Source organism: Ruditapes philippinarum, unplaced genomic scaffold (genome assembly GCF_026571515.1).
Source record: "Ruditapes philippinarum isolate M1 unplaced genomic scaffold, ASM2657151v2 ctg7774_1_1_1_1, whole genome shotgun sequence".
In the NCBI taxonomy this organism is placed as follows: Eukaryota; Metazoa; Mollusca; class Bivalvia; order Venerida; family Veneridae; genus Ruditapes; species Ruditapes philippinarum.
The window spans coordinates 48,195-66,060 of NW_026861090.1; the positions used below are offsets into that span (position 1 = coordinate 48,195).

The following is a 17,866-nucleotide window of genomic DNA, read 5'->3' on the forward strand; positions in this document are numbered from 1 at the left end:
AAATGCCTTTGAAAATGATTGATTTTTAATAAAAATCCTAAAATTTTAAATCGTCGTATCAAAGTCATTTTTTTTTATATCTTTTTGTCATCAAACTTTTGGAAAATAAACATACTTATAATATCTGGGGAACCGTGTCTCAATTTTTTTCTATCTTTTCTCAAAAAAATATTACGTAACGTCAAAAATTTTATGCGACTTTTTTCACCATACATATTACGTAATTAAAGATAATTAAGTCGCTGATTGAGCAAACAAATATCCCTGACACGGTTCCCCCTGTAAATGAATTCCCTTTCATGTGCTTTAAATCGCATGTTAATTGCTTGATTATTAAAAAAAGTTATGCCGATTCAAAGTTAGTCCGACCCGCATTAAACGAAGTGTCATAAATCGGCTGTTCTCTCTCGGACCCCTACGTTTCACGCTAAATAATTGCATAATACACAAATATCGCACCAGAGAGGGTCACAAGTTGCGGTAACATACTCTAACAACATTTTATGACCCAGTGACATCTGACCAATTTAAAAGTTGCTGATTAATATCAGTTTATAACGGAAATTTCTTCAAATCTTAACCTGATTTACTGTCCGTCTGGTATCGGTCGCACATGCCACGTGACTTTCGGTAAAATTTGAGGCACTCGGTGGGGGGGGGGGGATGGAACGCATTTGCGCACCGCTAGCGGGGTATCTAATTGTTTCACTTTTGAAGTTTATTATTATTATCATCAGCATTATTTTTAAATTATACAAGTGTCAATCTGTCTGTGTATTCGTGTATAAATTTCCGTTAAAATATAAATCAAAATAACAAAAAACTGAGCTTCTGTCGGTCTTTTAAAGTCTATGGTAGATAAGAACGGGATATTATATATTTTTTCCTCCAAATTGATATAAATGCTTCACATATTTTAATAGAAATAAAAGGTATCACTCGATCATTATGATCTGGCCTTCTTGGCTTCTATTATCATGAATACACGTATCATCTATGCACTACATAGAGATCCAGTTTCTACTGGGATATACAATAAATTCCATACTTTGTCTTAGGTTTATTAGTACTGTGTTCGATTTACTGGCGAACAATTTATTCAAAGCATTCACTGATAATATATTTTATTATCTTTTTTTATTGATTCGTAGAGAAATAATCATCCTTAGACAACCTAAAATGGTTTAGAAATTTGTCAGGGACACTTACCACAAGTCATATAGGCGTTCACATAAAAATGTTGTCTGTTTTTTGTTGTTGTTTTACTTGACAATGTTAGAAAACGAGGTTGAATGTAAAGCAAGTCCTTGAATCCGTAAAAAAAATCCATAAACTCAATGTAATATCTATCAGATTAACGAAACAGACAAATTATTTTCACACATTATGGATATTTTAGCAACTATATTTCTAATCAACCCCGTGGTCGTGCGATTTGCGGCTATGCTTAATTATTTATGTTTCATACATTATGTTACGTACATTGGCCGATAATTTCCTATTTTATAAAAAAGGCTAAATAAAAGGTAGACGATATTCATAAAAGATGTACGATACATGAATTACGAGAAGTATGGACCAGTATGGATCGGTAATTCACGCATATGTGGAACTACCGATTTCCCTCATTGATGCCTAAACAGGGGGCGGAGCGTTATCGATAATTGACAGGTTACGCCAATAGCAGATAAAAATGGTACAGGTACCGTTTTAAAACGTTTAAAAACACATTTTTTGGACTAGCTGCTTCCAAAATTAAATCACGAATGTGTTCAGAAAAGGTTGATAAATCTACCACGGATTTAAATTACAAGGATCGGACACTTCCGATGGGGCTTTAAATCGGGCCGCGCGCATGCGCGAGATCTTCTCACCGGAAGAAGATGAAATAATGGCGTAGACCGTGGATGTCATGTGTAAACATTTGATAAAAAAACTCGGTTTTTGCTGTTGATTGCGTTGTTTATACAACTTTGGTACACACTATTTGTCAAGTAAGTATTATTGAATATGTTTACATTAAGTATTTATTTTATTTAGCTCCTAAAACAATCAAACTGCGTGAAACTCAGTATTGTGATTTGCTTATCGGAACGGTAAAATTATTCAAGATGGCGATGAACACGAACGAAAATAAGCTGATTTTGCTGCCCAAAATATGACGAAACAACGAATTATTTTATGTTTAAATTGTAATGTTTATTACTAACATAGTATTGATTTGTGCAGTCAGATAAATGGTTTTCTTAGAATATGGCTGTAGAATACCGCAACAATTAGTTTAAATCACCCCTCGTTCAAAGATGGCCGCCATAAATAAAAAAAAAAATCTTCGAAATTTGCTTCCCATTTCATAGAAGGGAAAACTGTTGTTGTTCAAAAATTCGTTCTTATTATTATCACCATTGTGTGATTAGTGCAACAGAAGTAAAAATTAGGGAATTACTTACAAACTTCCTTGGTAATTTTAGTTTGAAATTTGTCTATTTTTAATTTATTTCATCTAAGTTAATTGTTAATATTCTGTTCATATAACTTAAGTTTTACCCTTTTCCTGAAGGTCATGGAGGATTCAATAACACTCAAAATTCATGTAGAAATCCTGGACAAAATTTACTTGAAAAAATAGGAGTGAAGTCTTGAATTTTTCATTTAAATGATAAGTATATGACCAGCATTAAATTAATTTGAGCTGGGATATAAATATTACAGATTGCATGAGTGATGCTTTGGTTGCTGTACATGTATTTTGCATATAAATCTGAAACACAATCAGGGACAGCAAAATCAGTTGTCAACAGGGTTGTCAAACAAACTCATTTGTGTTATTGTCTGACTCAGAAGTTGTGTTCAAAATCTTGAAATAAATGGGCTGCAGCAAAGCAAATAAATATCGACTGAATTTAGAAGAAAACATTCCTGCAAGACACAAGTGAAAATATGTTTCACTGCGGAAAAAAATATTTTTAAAAGTGAAAAAACTAATTTTACTTCATCAATATTTCTCAATATTTGATTTGTATGTATTAAATTTTATGGGTATTTTATATATATTTTCAGATTATTGATCCTGGTACAGTCATTTGGTGATATATCAACATACAATCATGACAAGAAAAAAAGGACAAATTGGTAGAAGAATAAAGCAAGAAACCACGGAAGCAACATAAGCAACATTTGTCAGCAGATGTTCTGGCGGAAGACCTTATCAAAATCGCTTGGTGACACATTCTTCGTTAAGGATGGTACTACAAAAAGTTATGAAACACCTCTAGAAAGAGTTGAGTGCTTTGACAGTGATGGATGTCATGCTGACGAGTTTTTTGTTATTCTTGACAAGCCTTACAGAAATTGTCCAGATACTGATCTTGAATGAGTTTGTGGAAAATGAATCATTAAGGATATTTTAGTGAATTCCGTGAGAACTGTAAAAAGGCATATAACAAATGACAATTTCACATACATGAAATCTTCAAATGACTTGAAATTCATACATTTGTATGAATAATTACATATATAATTGAAAGAAATTAAAAATGTGTTCAAGTATGTAAATAAATGTATTAAAAAAATCTACTGTTTCATATTGTATGTATGTCCTCCCAATGAATATATAAATATAGAACACAAAATTGTGCTGGTAATAGCATTGATACTTAAGTACTGTTATTAACACTTACTACCTGAATTTTAACGTTCCTTCTTTAATCAAGAAACTTCAAAGAAATTTATTCTTTAATTAAAAAGTTTTAGGCACGTTAATTTTAATGAGGTGTTTATGAATAATTTACACTTACCAGATAAAAAACGACCGCTTAATACCGATTCAAACTGTGAATGTCTGTATCAATATCAATTATCCCAAAAATGTTATAATGACTTCCAAAAAAAATAATAGGGCCTGTTTTTGTATTTAAAATATTATTGAAAAAAAGTCAAGTAAACGCCCGTGCTTACCAAAAAAAAAAACAATACATGTATAGTTGAATTGTTCTACGATATTACAGAAAATAACTGCATCTGGAAAGTACAAATCCAACTATTACTCGTACATCCCTTAATAAAAGCAACTTCAACTTCGCTCATTAAATAATAGAAGCCGTGGAATAGTCTGAAATGGTATTTTTTAAATATCCGTAAATCAAGTTTAATGTTGTGTTTGAAAAAAAAAGAAGATTTTAACCGTTTGTACACGGCTTTGTCTTAATCGTCGGTATGAACGGAGACGGGCTAATTATATATATACATATATATATATTATTATTATCTAATTGACACCTATATTTGTAATAAAAAATAAATTTTCTCAAAATATAATCAACAAATTTCCAAAATTGGATAATAAATGATACGCCAACAATACTTTTTGTACTGTAGGTATCAATTTCGCACCCCGGAAAGTTAACGGTTAACTACTCCGAGTTTTCGTCGTATTTAATTTCTTAATCGTTGGTATGGACAGAACATATATATTTTTTAAGATAAAAATAGATGATTGCAATTAGGGGCCGATTTTCTCAAAATGTTCCTTTTAATTTTCAAAATCGGATAATAAATGTTAAAGCAGCAAGACTTTTTGTACTGTAAGTATCAATTTCGCACCCCGAAAAGTTAACGGTAAATTACTCCGGGTTTTCGTCGTTTTCAATTTCTTAATCGTCGGTATGGACAGAGAGTATATATTTTTTTCAATAGAAATAGATATTTGCAATAAGGGGCCGATTTTCTGAAAATGTGTCTTTTTATTTTCAAAATCGGATAATAAATGGTAAAGCAGCAAGACTTTTTGTACTGTAAGTATCAATTGCGCACCCCGAAAAGTTAACGGTAAATTACTCCGAGTTTTCGTCGTTTTCAATTTCTTAATCGTCGGTATGGACAGAGAGTATATATTTTTTTCAATAAAAATAGATATTTGCAATATAAAATCAATTTTCTTAAAATGTGTCTTTTAATTTTCAAAATCGGATAATAAATGGAACGACAACAAGACTTTTTGTAGAGAAGGTATCAGTTTAGCGAAGGTATTTTACGCTTAACTCCGATAAACTAAAAATTATTGATCGGTTTCCCGATATCGAGTGTACAGGAACACGCGCGACAAGATATTTTAACGTTTTATATAGGTTTACTAGGAGTGTCCGATCCCTGTAATTTAAATCCGTGAATCTACTAAGCAAAAAATCTCATTTTAGGTATTTTCAGTGATAATTGACTACGTTGTCACCTTAAATTAAATTATTTTTTGTTTTTATTTACGCTGCATTCAATTATTGTTATTTCATGTGCGCAGCCCTTTTGTCGTCCATGCCTAAGTTAATCTTTACGGCTTCATTCAATGGTTATTTCATTCTATATTAATCCAATGTTTAATTGTTTATTTGGTCACGTGATGTTTACACGTTGTATTTCTATATATTCAATTTTGTATCGGCCTACCGGTACTCCTTCGAAGCCTTAGTGCTTCATTATTATTTAAGAATTTATTTCTCATCATTTTATTAATGCTTATTGCAAAATTAATATCAGATCTAGTAATTATTTAGATATCGCAATAAACTTAAGTAATATTAATTTGACGTAATCCTAATTAGATAACATACGTTCTATAAATATTATTTATTCATTCACACAATTAAATCTATAGTTTGAACTAAACAACTTGTTGTTGTTCATTTGACTTGTATATTCTTAATTCCACTATACGGTAAAATTATTTAGAAAACTTTTCTATGTGAAAACAAAACGTACGAATTACACAAAGTAGAGCCTGGTACAAGGGTATCGATATCAATATACACCGTGTAGATTGTGTGTTATTTTGCACATCGTCATTGTGCATACGTGAGAATATACCGTGACTTTTATTCTTTATATGTAATTTTAAACTTTCGAAAAAAAGATACGACTGGATGATCATTGGCTGCCTACGAAGCCGAAGTATAACGAAAATGGCCGAACTATTGCGCATGCATGATACTTCACGGAAACGTATACGATACAGATCAGACGCCATTTTCATGTAAGTTGAAATTTTGATTTTTTTTTCTGTCTTTTGTCTTCGTTTAGATACCATTTAAGAACTATATCTAGCCTTTGAGTGCGTAGTGGCATAATATAACATGTTAAGAAGTTTAAATGAGAAAGTATGCATCAATAATTACAAATGCCTTGGGCAAACATCTGTACTATATTACTATCTCTTTCCCATACTTATGTGTGGAGAATGTCCTGCTGTTTCCGATTGATGCAGCAACAGTTTATTACGCTTTAATTTTTACCTATTTATAAAACTAATTTCATAAGTTAATTAATTTATGTATTTATATATCATTTATTTAGTGATTGTCAATTTTTAATTGTTTAAGCTGTTTATCGAACAAGTTTCGTATAAACAAATACCCTTACAAACTGCGTATTTAATTGTCCCATTTTTCTTCCGCATTTGTTTGTTTGTAATACAAGTCTCATGTACAGGGTGTTTCATAATATGTGATACACTTTTCAAACGAAAAACAGTGTTTGTGGCCTAAATAGGGCATTTTTCACTGATTGAGACCCCAAAAAGGTGGGGGTGAGGGAGCAAAAAGCCGTCAAAAACGTCTTTATGAGGTAAAAGGTTAAACTCAGAAAATCAAATGGTCGGCCTTTCTACAGAGCCATGGAGTGACAATGTAACAATATGATATAAACAATTTATTTGAAAATTTATCTTTTTTTCTTTTTAAAGTGTTTTTAGCGATTTTAACATCATTTTTAAGGAATAAGCCACGATATACAAGGATAAACTGTGGCTGTCATAAAAATGTACATAAATGATATCATAATGCAAAAATCCATATGTATCAAACTCAAACTATTATAGCAAAAATTTAAACGCATTCGCTGCAACTCGGTGCCCTGCAAGATGAATTATACTTTACCAAAATATACTTATACAAGAAAATACATACAGAAACTGTACGATTTAGATTGCAAAGATCAGAAAATTCCACAGAGCTTGCAGCCCTTTGATTATATTTTACCTTGTACATGGAGTTAAAAGTCATTTTATTATTTCTAAGTTAGAAACATTTATTCATCTTATTTTTCATTTCAAATTGTGTAGAATAGTTTGGGCCCTATGACTCAGATATTTTCAGCGAATCATTTCAATCGAACTCGAGTATTGTTTATTTGACCGTTAAAATTAAAAAAAAGAATATTTACAAAATATAATATTTATCAGGAAATATTAATTCGTTTTCACGAAATATTAATTCGTAATAAATAAATAGTAATTCGTAATAACGAAATATTAATTCATTATTACGAAATGTTTATTCGTCTTTACGAAATACTTATTCGTTTTTACGAAATATGATTGAAAGTCATTGTGAGCTTAACAAAGGAACCTACTAACCTCACAACCAAAAGGGATCATTTACAACCTTGCAACAAAGTATAACTATTATAGGCCTAATAGTTCTCAAGTTATTATATTTGAGTGAACATAGTTTTTGAGTGAGAAGTCATTCCCAATCCAATATATCCTTTTTCCCCATTTTCAAATACATTTTTCCAACAACTGGCAAAAACCTTTTTTTTTTTTTTTTTTTTTTTGAGACAATTAATCTTTTCTGACATGTTTCTGTTTAAAAGGATATAATTACTTTCTTTAATCATACATATAAGTAAACCTTAAAGGGGCTGGTCTGCAGATTTTCACTTAAAGTATATGTCCTTACAATTTATGTATGGGCACCGTTCGTTTTTACAAATTTATATTTCGTAATTACAAAATAATATTTCGTAAAAACGAATTAATATTTCGCAATTACAAAACAATATTTCGTAAAAACGAATTATTATTTCGCCATTACAAATTAATATTTCGTAATTACGAATTCATATTTCGTATTCACAAATTTATATTTCGTTAAAACGAATTAAGTCCCGGAACAAGTGTAGAAAATACCACTTTAGAGGCTCCTTACTATAGGAAGGTGATTCTGCTGTCTGATTTTATGACTAAAGATATTAGTTGCATACTTCTGCAAACAATGGCCTATATTATTTATAATACATAGTCTCATCTAAACATATTAAACATAGATAAATATACAACGAAATGGTAATGTCCAAATTCTTTTATTTTCGCCGACTTTAGATAACGAGTTGGCGAGTCTTTTAATACCAACACACTTTTATGTGCATAAGTATTTAACGACTGATGAAATAGCTTAACTATTTCGAATGAAAATTGAATTGAAAGAGTAAAGTTGAGAAAAAAGGCAGTAATATTTTCTTAAACATTGACATCATACGCATTGAAAAATATTTGGAGGGACCTAAATGATCGCGCGATACTACATTCAGCTGTTAGTACAAAAACTTATTGTCAGACTGAAACATTTAAGCTATTGTGTTTGTATTATTAACATATAGAATTTTCGTTGATTATATCTCATGTTAAGTTATGATGAAACAAAAGAAAATAACAAAGAAAAAATATGTTTGTTTAAAATGGAAAATAAACCCATCTTGATTACAGTAGAGACATCTGGCAATGTTTTTTTTTTTGTAAAAGTAAATAACATTTGAAGTATTTAAAACAATGTCCACGTAAGTCTTTGTACTTACTTCGCTTACATTCAATACATGTACTTCATGTTAATTTAATGAGTATAAAAACAACAGTTGTACATTGAAATGACATTTCGTCGCTTAAATATCCCCTAAATCCCTGGTTATAGCACATAGCTATATTCAAACTGGCCATTGCTTTCGCGTCGCAGCGGCGTTGAGTATACTTATTTGTCGCAGGAGCATTGGATAAAAAATGGCCGATTGTAAGTTAATTCTTGTAGTGTCGAGTTGAAAAGCACAGTGAAGTAAGAACATACATAGTGCATTATCGTTATATTTATATTTCCTTTGAAAACCCGGACTGAAGAAGAACCAATTCCCGGCGGAAACTAGAAGTCATGAAATCTGACCTTGATGCACCTACGAAATGAAATTTTTACCGATGCGCAGGCTATTCAATTAAGGACCTACCGCTTTTGCGAAAGCTATGGCTAGTGTGATATTTGGTATAAGTATATTGCGACCCTTCGGCCAACTTGGCGTATACTCAAAATAAGCCGAGGTATGCCTCTTGTGGCTGCCTAGGAGTTTTGAAAACTAATGTTTTGTACCATATCATGTGTTTGATATCACTACAAGCATGTACCCTCTGCACACTTTTCATGTATTGATACCTTGGCAATAACTTAGTAAACTTTGTATTTGAATCACTCAGACCCATAAACTTATTTACATTCAAGATAGAAAATTTATCAGTATGAGTAATGTTTTCATCTAATTGTAATTTTAAATTGTAAATGCCCCACCAATAGACACTCTGCGTGATACGTAACGACAAATATTTTATGCATCTTTTTCACCATACATATTACATAATTTCAATAATTAAGTCGCAGAGCAAACAAAAGTCTCTGACACGGCTCCCTCCGTAAATGAATTCACTTTCAAGTGCTTTAAATTGCATGCTGTATGATTATCAAAAAAGTTGCCGATTGATAGTTAGTTCCAAACGATGTTTTATAAATCAGCTGTTCTCTCTCAGACCCCTACGTTTCACGTTCACGCTATAATTCTTCACGATGATGGTCAATTTTAAACTTCAACGGTAATATAAACAACACAACAGCCGAAATAAACATCAATATCATCGCCGTTTAACTCCATTTGCCAAATCTTTCAATAAATTCAAACGTGTCCCCAGCTTTGCCGTGTACAAAAACGCCCGCTTTGAAGTATGGGAACCAAGTTATTACCGAATTGCTCCGCCCGTAGTCGACTGGTTCCCATCTTCAAATCGCAGCGCATTTTGCACACGTCAAATCTGGGGCCACGTTTGAATTTATGGAAAAATTTTGTAAATGGCGATAATATTGATGTTTATTTCGGCTGTTGCGTTGTTTATATTACCGTTGAAGTTTAAAATTGACCATCATTGTGAAGAATTCTATCTTCTGTGTCGATGGACTAAAGGATTATAAATGGAATAAAATACATGGTGATGTCGACGGTAGGTGTGCGGATTTTTTTCGGGCGAACATTTTATCTTGTATGTTATTATAGACGTTGAAATATGAATTTTTTAAAAACGGCTTATATTGAGTTTTTATGCCCCCGGGCATATAGTAATTGAACCGTCCGTCCGTCTGTCCGTCCGTCCGTCTGTCCGTACGAGGTTATCCTAGAACGGCAAGTTGGATTTTTCTTAAGTTCTATCTGTACCAATGGCTTCTAAGTTTACACACTTACTAATCAATACAAAATACATGATCTGAGCAAGTTACATTACTTGAATAATGGTTAACCTAAAACGGTAAGCTGGAAATATATTAAGTTCTATCTATACTAATGGCTTTATAAATTCCACAATTACTTATCAATACATGATATTGCCAAGTTAAATAACTGTGTCATCCATATTTCCTATTTCCCAGTTATTTCCCTTTTTCACTTTGAAATAGGGCCTTGTCTGGTTAACCTATTTAGGCAAGTTTGATTTATCTTAAATTTCTCCCAATTGCATATTTTTTTAATGATATCTTTCACATTTTGTAGGTGTATACCTTTGACGGTCCTCTAATTTTTTGTTGAGTAAGCGGTCTCTAGGGTCAAGGTCAATGTCACTGGGTTAAAAAATAGATAATAAACATTTTGCTCATACAGCCTTTATATTTAGTTGATGTCTTAGTTTAAAACAAACATGCCAAGGGAGGTCCTCCTTTTTTGGGTGTAGTAAGGGGTCATTTGGTTCAAGGTCAATGTTACCAATGTCAAGGTCACCAATATTAAAAATAGATTATTACATTTTCACAGGTGTATTGACCTTATTCTATAGACAGATGTTATTTATAATTGATAGAAACATAAACTTTGATGGAGTTAGTTGTCAGTTGGGTCAAGGTCACCAGTGCTAAAATTAGATTTTTACACATTTGCTCATTCAGCCTTTATTAAGTGACAGGTATATTTTATATTTTGGAGGAAGATAACTTGCATGGTATTCATCCTTTTGATTGGGGTAAGGATACAGCTTTTATTTATTGACAGATGTATTTCATATTTGGTAGGAAGATAACTTACATGGTATTCTTCTTTTGGATAGAGTTAGGGGTCAGTTTGGTAAAGGTCACCAGTGCTCAAAATAGTTTTTTACACTTTTGCCCAAAAAGCCTTTATTTAATGACAGATGATTTTCATATTTGGTAGGAAGATAACTTGCATGAAGTTGAATATTTTTCAACTTCACAAGTCAAAGCAATGACTTGGCAACGTATATTTTTCACAGTTACAAAATGCCATGACTTTGTCAAGCTATATAACTTGTGTTTACAATTTTTTGGCAATTTTTCTGTCCATAACTGAGAATCGGACCGGGGGGCATATGTGTTTAACAAACACGTTCTTGTTTATTTATATGATCAGTACATGTGCTGGGATTGACACATATACATTTTATTTGGTTTTTAATGGCGTTTTAAGCTCCACACCCCAAGAGTCTGTGATACGGGAGATATTGTTTACGTCAGACAGCCCACGCCCCCGCCTATCTACTCTTCTTCTTTGGAAAACCTGGTTAAAATATCAGTCAAAAGATAAAGGCTGTGAAAGCAAATTCCTAGAAATTAATTATTGACACTCTTGACCTTGACCCTTTGACGCAATCAAAAGGAAGAATTCCATGCAATTTATCTTCCTTATCAAACACGAAAGACATCTGTCAGTGAATAAAGGCTGTGAGGGCAAAAGTGTACGGGTGTCCTTTACCAAGCTAACTCCTAATTCGATTAATTGGTAGAAGACTTTGTTATGTTCCCAGCAAATATAAAAGACATATGTAAATAGAATAAGGTTACAACTGTAAAGGTGTAGACATGACAGTTTTAACAATCTTTTTAGAAATAAAGGCGGAATGAGATTTTCTCCTTTTTTAACTAAAGTTCTGGACGGAATGAAGCTCATAGATTATGGACAGACATCCGGACGGACAGTTCAATTACTATTTGCCTGGCTCTTATATTTCAAAATTCTCTCAACTCATAAACAGTGAAAAAAGAACAGAAATCAATAAGATAAGATAAATTTACGGAGTGTATCATGAAATTATATAGAAAGTTATAGTCATTATAAGTCGACCATGATCAAATGTATTTTTATAGCTTTATGATCTATTAAACAAATTTTGATAATGTAAAATGTCATTTATTCATACAATGTGTATTTTGTCTCAAATAATGATAGCAACTTACTTTGATATTTAATTAAATTTCAGGATTACTTGCAGTATAACCAACTGTCTCGAAGTGAAATAAGACTTACGTGTCCGGAATATCATATAATATCATATACTTGCAGAAATCTAAAATGGAATCGGCTTTTGAACAGGTAAAACAACGTTTTATTCTAGAATACAAAGCAATTATGTTTAAAATTGAAGGGGTCAGTGCAAGATGGTACCTAACGTTATTTAACATTATTTTGAGAAAAAGGTCATTTTATGAAATTTTAGTTTTAATTGAAATATTTTAAAATTAATTCACTAATAAGTAATGTTATTAATAAAAAGAACATTTGAAACCAAAGTTATATGTTTTACACCATTTTTAACCATTTTATTGAAAGAAAAGTTATTTTTATCAAATGTACTTATGCAAAAACGGTTCTAAATCCTATGGAGTTACTTTGTAACTTTTAAAACAATTGCATAAAGTATTTGAGCTTAAAATTTACATATCTTTCAACTTTTCAGTCAACTTAAAGGTTATCATGTAACCCCTAATTGCACATTATATTAAGCTTAAAAAAACTTAAGGCGTATCAAACAAATCATCAATTGTATACTTTGTATTTGTTACACATCCTTTAGATAATAAATTGATGAATATTTGATTAATTAACTAATTTATTTATTGACTGACTACAGGAAACAAAAAGAAATTAGTTTTAAACTTATATTCTTCATAGAAAGAAACAAAACTTTAACTTTCAAGCCATTTCAAATATAAAAGAACCTTTCCTACGAATAAAAGTTTTGTTTTCAATAATTCAGAATATAATTACATGTATTTCAAAAATATTGTGTGAAGGAACTGTATCAAACGTTTTTTCACTAGACGACTACATTTAAATAACCCAAGTTACAAATATTATAAAATACATCAGCTTTAGCTGTATAGTTTCAATATCTCAGAATATGGTCTCGAAAAATAAAACAAAAGCTACCAGAACATGCCTTTGTCGCTAAAATGTAAAATATTTATACAATTAACATCAAGTACCTAAAGCATCCTAAATGCTCAGATTTAAACATTTCCTCTTAAACAATAAATTTCATGGTGATATACATGTATAGAAAATCTCTAAACAATTTCTTTAAGACCTAAATGTCTTCATGCAAAATTTTAAAAAGGGATGATATGGTATATGTGCAACAAAGGTTCTATTTCCATGAACACAAAATTCACATAATAATATTTGTAATAATTTTCACACAAATGAACATTTATGCAAATTAATTGGACAAAACATAGAAGAAAACATTGTTGTTGTAAATTTCCATGCACATTTTGACATAAAATCAAAATATAATCACATTTTCATATATTTTTTTCGCCTCAAAACAGGAAAAATTGGATAGATTTAATGTAACAAAGGTACCAACTCCACCTCTGGAGTTAGGACCTTTGTAAAGTTCCTCCAAGAACCATTTTCACCTTAAAAACAAAGAAATGAGTAACAAAGGGAGGTTATTCTAATTCCAAATAACGTTCTTTAAATCACAAAGGTCCTAACTCAATTTCACCCAAAATTGTAGTTAGGTACCTTGTTGCACTGACCCCTTCAATTGAATTATATCTTTGTAATAATTTAGTCAGTATTACATAAGTGTCGAATGCATGGACCTTTTCGCTCAAGGACGTTTTCGGGAGTTTTCATATAGGCAGAAAAAAAACGTTCTAAAGAATTTCTTAAAACTTGGCATGTTGTATGAATATGATGACATAAATATTTCAAGCGGAAAAAAATATGTCACCGAGTTGCCATTGAATCAGAATCATTTACTTATTTGAGGTCATTTCAAGGGCAGATAATTTATACATATGTCTGTACTTCTAGATTATGCCCTTCTTTCTATTGTTGATACATACCCACAACACATAATTACATTGTACATGCAATTTCATTAATCATTTCTGTTACAATTTATTATTTTCAATAAAGGGGGGCTTAAAGTTGTTTAAAGATAGGCGAAGTTTACAAAACAAAGGTATAGATTTCAGGAAGAAAGAGAAAACCCTAACAATTTGCCATTTAATCGTTCTTGAAAATTTGAACAATGACAAAAACCTAAGTAGGCTACATCAAAATAAGAAAATGACACATAATTAATATTCCCAATTGAATTTATCAGAAGTCAAATTCAGGGACAGATCACTAAAAAACTAAAATGGCAACCCTAATAGTTTTGCTTTAAACATTTCTGTGATATTCTATCAAACACACCAAGTTTTAAGAAATTCTATTGGTCAGTTTTGATTTTGCGTACATGTCTATATGACTGTTAAAACGTCTTAAAAAGAGATGACTAAATGAACTGTAAAATATGGACAGATTTGTGTGTAATTATCAGGTGGTATTATAACGATAAAACTTTTCTTTCACATTTGAACTCTTTTAATGTTAAAGATATGCTTTGGTCATCCTTGAATCACAGAAATTCTTTGAAATCTATGTAATTCTTATTGAATATGTATAATTTGAATAAAAGAATGAATAAAATATGTATAGGAAGCTGTATTCCCAATTACAGGTCGAGTTAAGTTGATCTTTTCTTTAAAAAGTTTTTGAAATGAGATTGTGACCAGCTATAATGTGTGAAATTTTTAACATGACATATCTACTTTGTCTGAAGTTAATTTAATTTTTACAAAGATACTGTGCAGCAATAATCAATATTTTCTAATATCGAATGTTAGCAAAGCATATCTTTAATATATAAATGCTTATTAATTGTTACGTGTAATGATATGCTAGCATACATCTTAATGTAATAAAATGAGTATATTGAGTCTAAGATAATTATTTTTCGTTTGTAAGAATTTACTCCTGTTTAAGTGTTACTATCCTGTTAGCTTTGAATACCTTGCGGGACATGACTAAATAGCTTCTCTTAAGGTATAAGATGCAAGACTTTGGTTATTGGTATGTTTTATTATCTTGAGGTCCTCCACCAAGTTGTTCAAACGACATCTATAGGATGAAATTGAACTTGCAAAGGAGTTCATGGATTTTCTTTGCGTTTATGAAAGGTTTACACACTTTCTTTTACTTGGGAACGAAAGTCGCTTTTCATGGAATGGCACCAACTTGTCACATTCTGCGAATTCCATGTAAAATTTTGAATTATGACGTTGCTAGGGACGTGGGCGGGAGATTGCATTTTCGAGTCTCATCCATGAACAGGCTAGATCTAACCGAACCTTCGTCGTTTTGAAAGTTTTTCAGTGATTCTTTTTTCTATTATTATCGCTTTATCAGTGTAACATCTACTCCATAAAGGCCATAAAAAGTCGCCTAGCATACTCACAGATCATATTTTTCCGATCGATAAGTACGACACTATTGATGTGCTTGTCTTTGGGTCAAAAATGGCCCCGCATCCGGAAAAAAATTGTTGATTATTATTTTATTTAAGAGACGTATACAGAATGTAAGTCATTTGGAGAATGGTGAACAACTGAATTGTACATTTACTTATATAAATCAGCTGAGACTTTGATAATAATTCCATTGAAGTGAATTCCGTCACATTGAAATAGACTTTACTGAAATTCGCTGAAATTAAATCCACTGAACTGAAAGGATCTCCATTGTACTGTATTATTGAACATACACACCCTAAACCTTTAAACACAAACAGATAAAAACCATGAACAAACATTACATTCAACAATTTATTGAAGCATAAACAACAAAATTTTTGAATCGCATTAATTAATATTTGTTTATCAAAAATGAATGCGATTTTAAGTTAAAAACCGTTGTTCCGTACATATTCAAGTTTGTCTATATCTCGCACAATTAAGTTTAGCAATGTTCTGCTTCTAGACCATGCCTGTATCTGCCATGTTGAAAACTACCATATTGTCCACATTGGCCTTACCTAAGGGGGTTGGGGGGGGGGCAGTGAGTTGTAGAGTGGAACTCTTAAAAGGTTACTGAATTAATTTTGTTGATTTGTATACAGTGAAACTTTCAAAAATCCTTTCCTATTAAGGCCAAGCTTAAAAAGTAGCATTTAACATTGCCTAGTTAGTCTCTACTAAGATGGTTGAGAGTGGTTATGGGTTCCCCTTATGTATAAATAGTTTAAAAACTTTTTGCTCATAAACACCATGGGTCTACAGTCCGAATATTATTTTAGTGGAGGAGAATATCCATGACCAGTAGATTACTCCTATTAATATTGGGGTCATAGAGGACAGAGCCACTTAAAATAAGAATATAGGGAACGTCGATAATCATGTCCTCAGGTAATTCTTTTTATCTTTGTTGACATCTTTGAAAATTATATGTTTCCACGAAATTTTCACGCGAAAACATCAAACGTTTTCAAAAATTGCAATTACTGATTACAATCATGACATTCATTGGGTATGTAGTTGCGGCGATATTACTATCGCATAATATTTGTTTGAAAGAACATGTGTTTACCACTATTATTGTCTCACATTCTAATTTTTATAGTCAAACAGTTACATTGAAATTTCAGGATGTACATATGCCACTCCCAGGCATCACCGATCCACATACATTTGAAAACTGGACGAAGTGCGTAATGGGTTTAAATATTACAAGAAAAGCTCTAAGAAAACCGATTGAGTTAGGTGCAAAGCAGCATTTGCTCGAATTCCCCAAGGAAGAAATATATCATTTTAAAACATTTTCGGACTGTTTAAAGAAAGACAATGTATACCACTTATCAGGGTCTCCGAAAAATAAAAAAGAAATGATTCCATGGACTTGTGACCATGAACTATGTCAGAAGATAATTAAGAAGTTATTAAAGTTTCATGCTCAAAATGAAAAAATAAAACGTAAATGGGTATTACCAATGATACCAGAGCCTAATACATCTAATACAATGAAGGTTCCCAGCGAGGAGGGAAAGAATGTGGATGAAATCTGTGACGAATATTTCTGGGATATTATGAAGCTATACACTTACAATGAAACAGTGAAAGGCAGCGCCAACGAGTACGAAATTGACAAGATTGAGCTAGTGCTGTTACTTCAGATACTACGTAACTGTACATTTCCGCAGTTCAGTGGATTTGAGGAAGAGCATGAAAAAGAAGTAAGGGCGTTGCTATTAAAATTTATATCTTCAATTTATCTTAAATGTATTACACGTCGTTATATGTACAATATGGAATCATTATGACTTTCTTTTAAATATTTGGCGGATTTAATTTTCACATGAATTTATTAAAATGATAAATTGTATTTTAATAATAAAATATGTACCATTCTTTTCCAAAGATGACAAAAGCGAGAAACGTTGTGATGCATTCTGGAGATTGCTCATTTAGTGACAACGACCTTGCTAAATTATTTCAGCGTATGACTGTTACACTGAGTATATTCAGTGAATGTCAAAATGCGATTGCCATATTGGCAGATGTAAGTATTAGTTTACCATGGTATCGTGTTGTATTGTATGATATGTTCATATGATTTAAAAATCTATTTCAGATTGATTGTTTTCAAAATGAGATAATGAACGGAAACTGAAAATTTCCTT

General features: G+C 31.5%; 1 protein-coding gene across 1 annotated transcript in view; it reads left to right on the top strand.

Moving 5' to 3' along the window:
• Window positions 1-5,971: 5,971 nt before the first annotated feature.
• The window catches only part of LOC132714490 (putative leucine-rich repeat-containing protein DDB_G0290503), a 77,889-nt gene continuing 65,994 nt past the window's right edge, over window positions 5,972-17,866 (top strand). Inside the window, exons 1-4 of the mRNA XM_060697383.1 lie at window positions 5,972-6,022; window positions 12,335-12,447; window positions 16,835-17,419; window positions 17,605-17,745. Of these exons, the coding sequence (XP_060553366.1) occupies window positions 12,427-12,447; window positions 16,835-17,419; window positions 17,605-17,745 (747 nt within the window). The 5' untranslated portion in view covers window positions 5,972-6,022; window positions 12,335-12,426. The remainder of the gene's footprint in view (window positions 6,023-12,334; window positions 12,448-16,834; window positions 17,420-17,604; window positions 17,746-17,866) is intronic.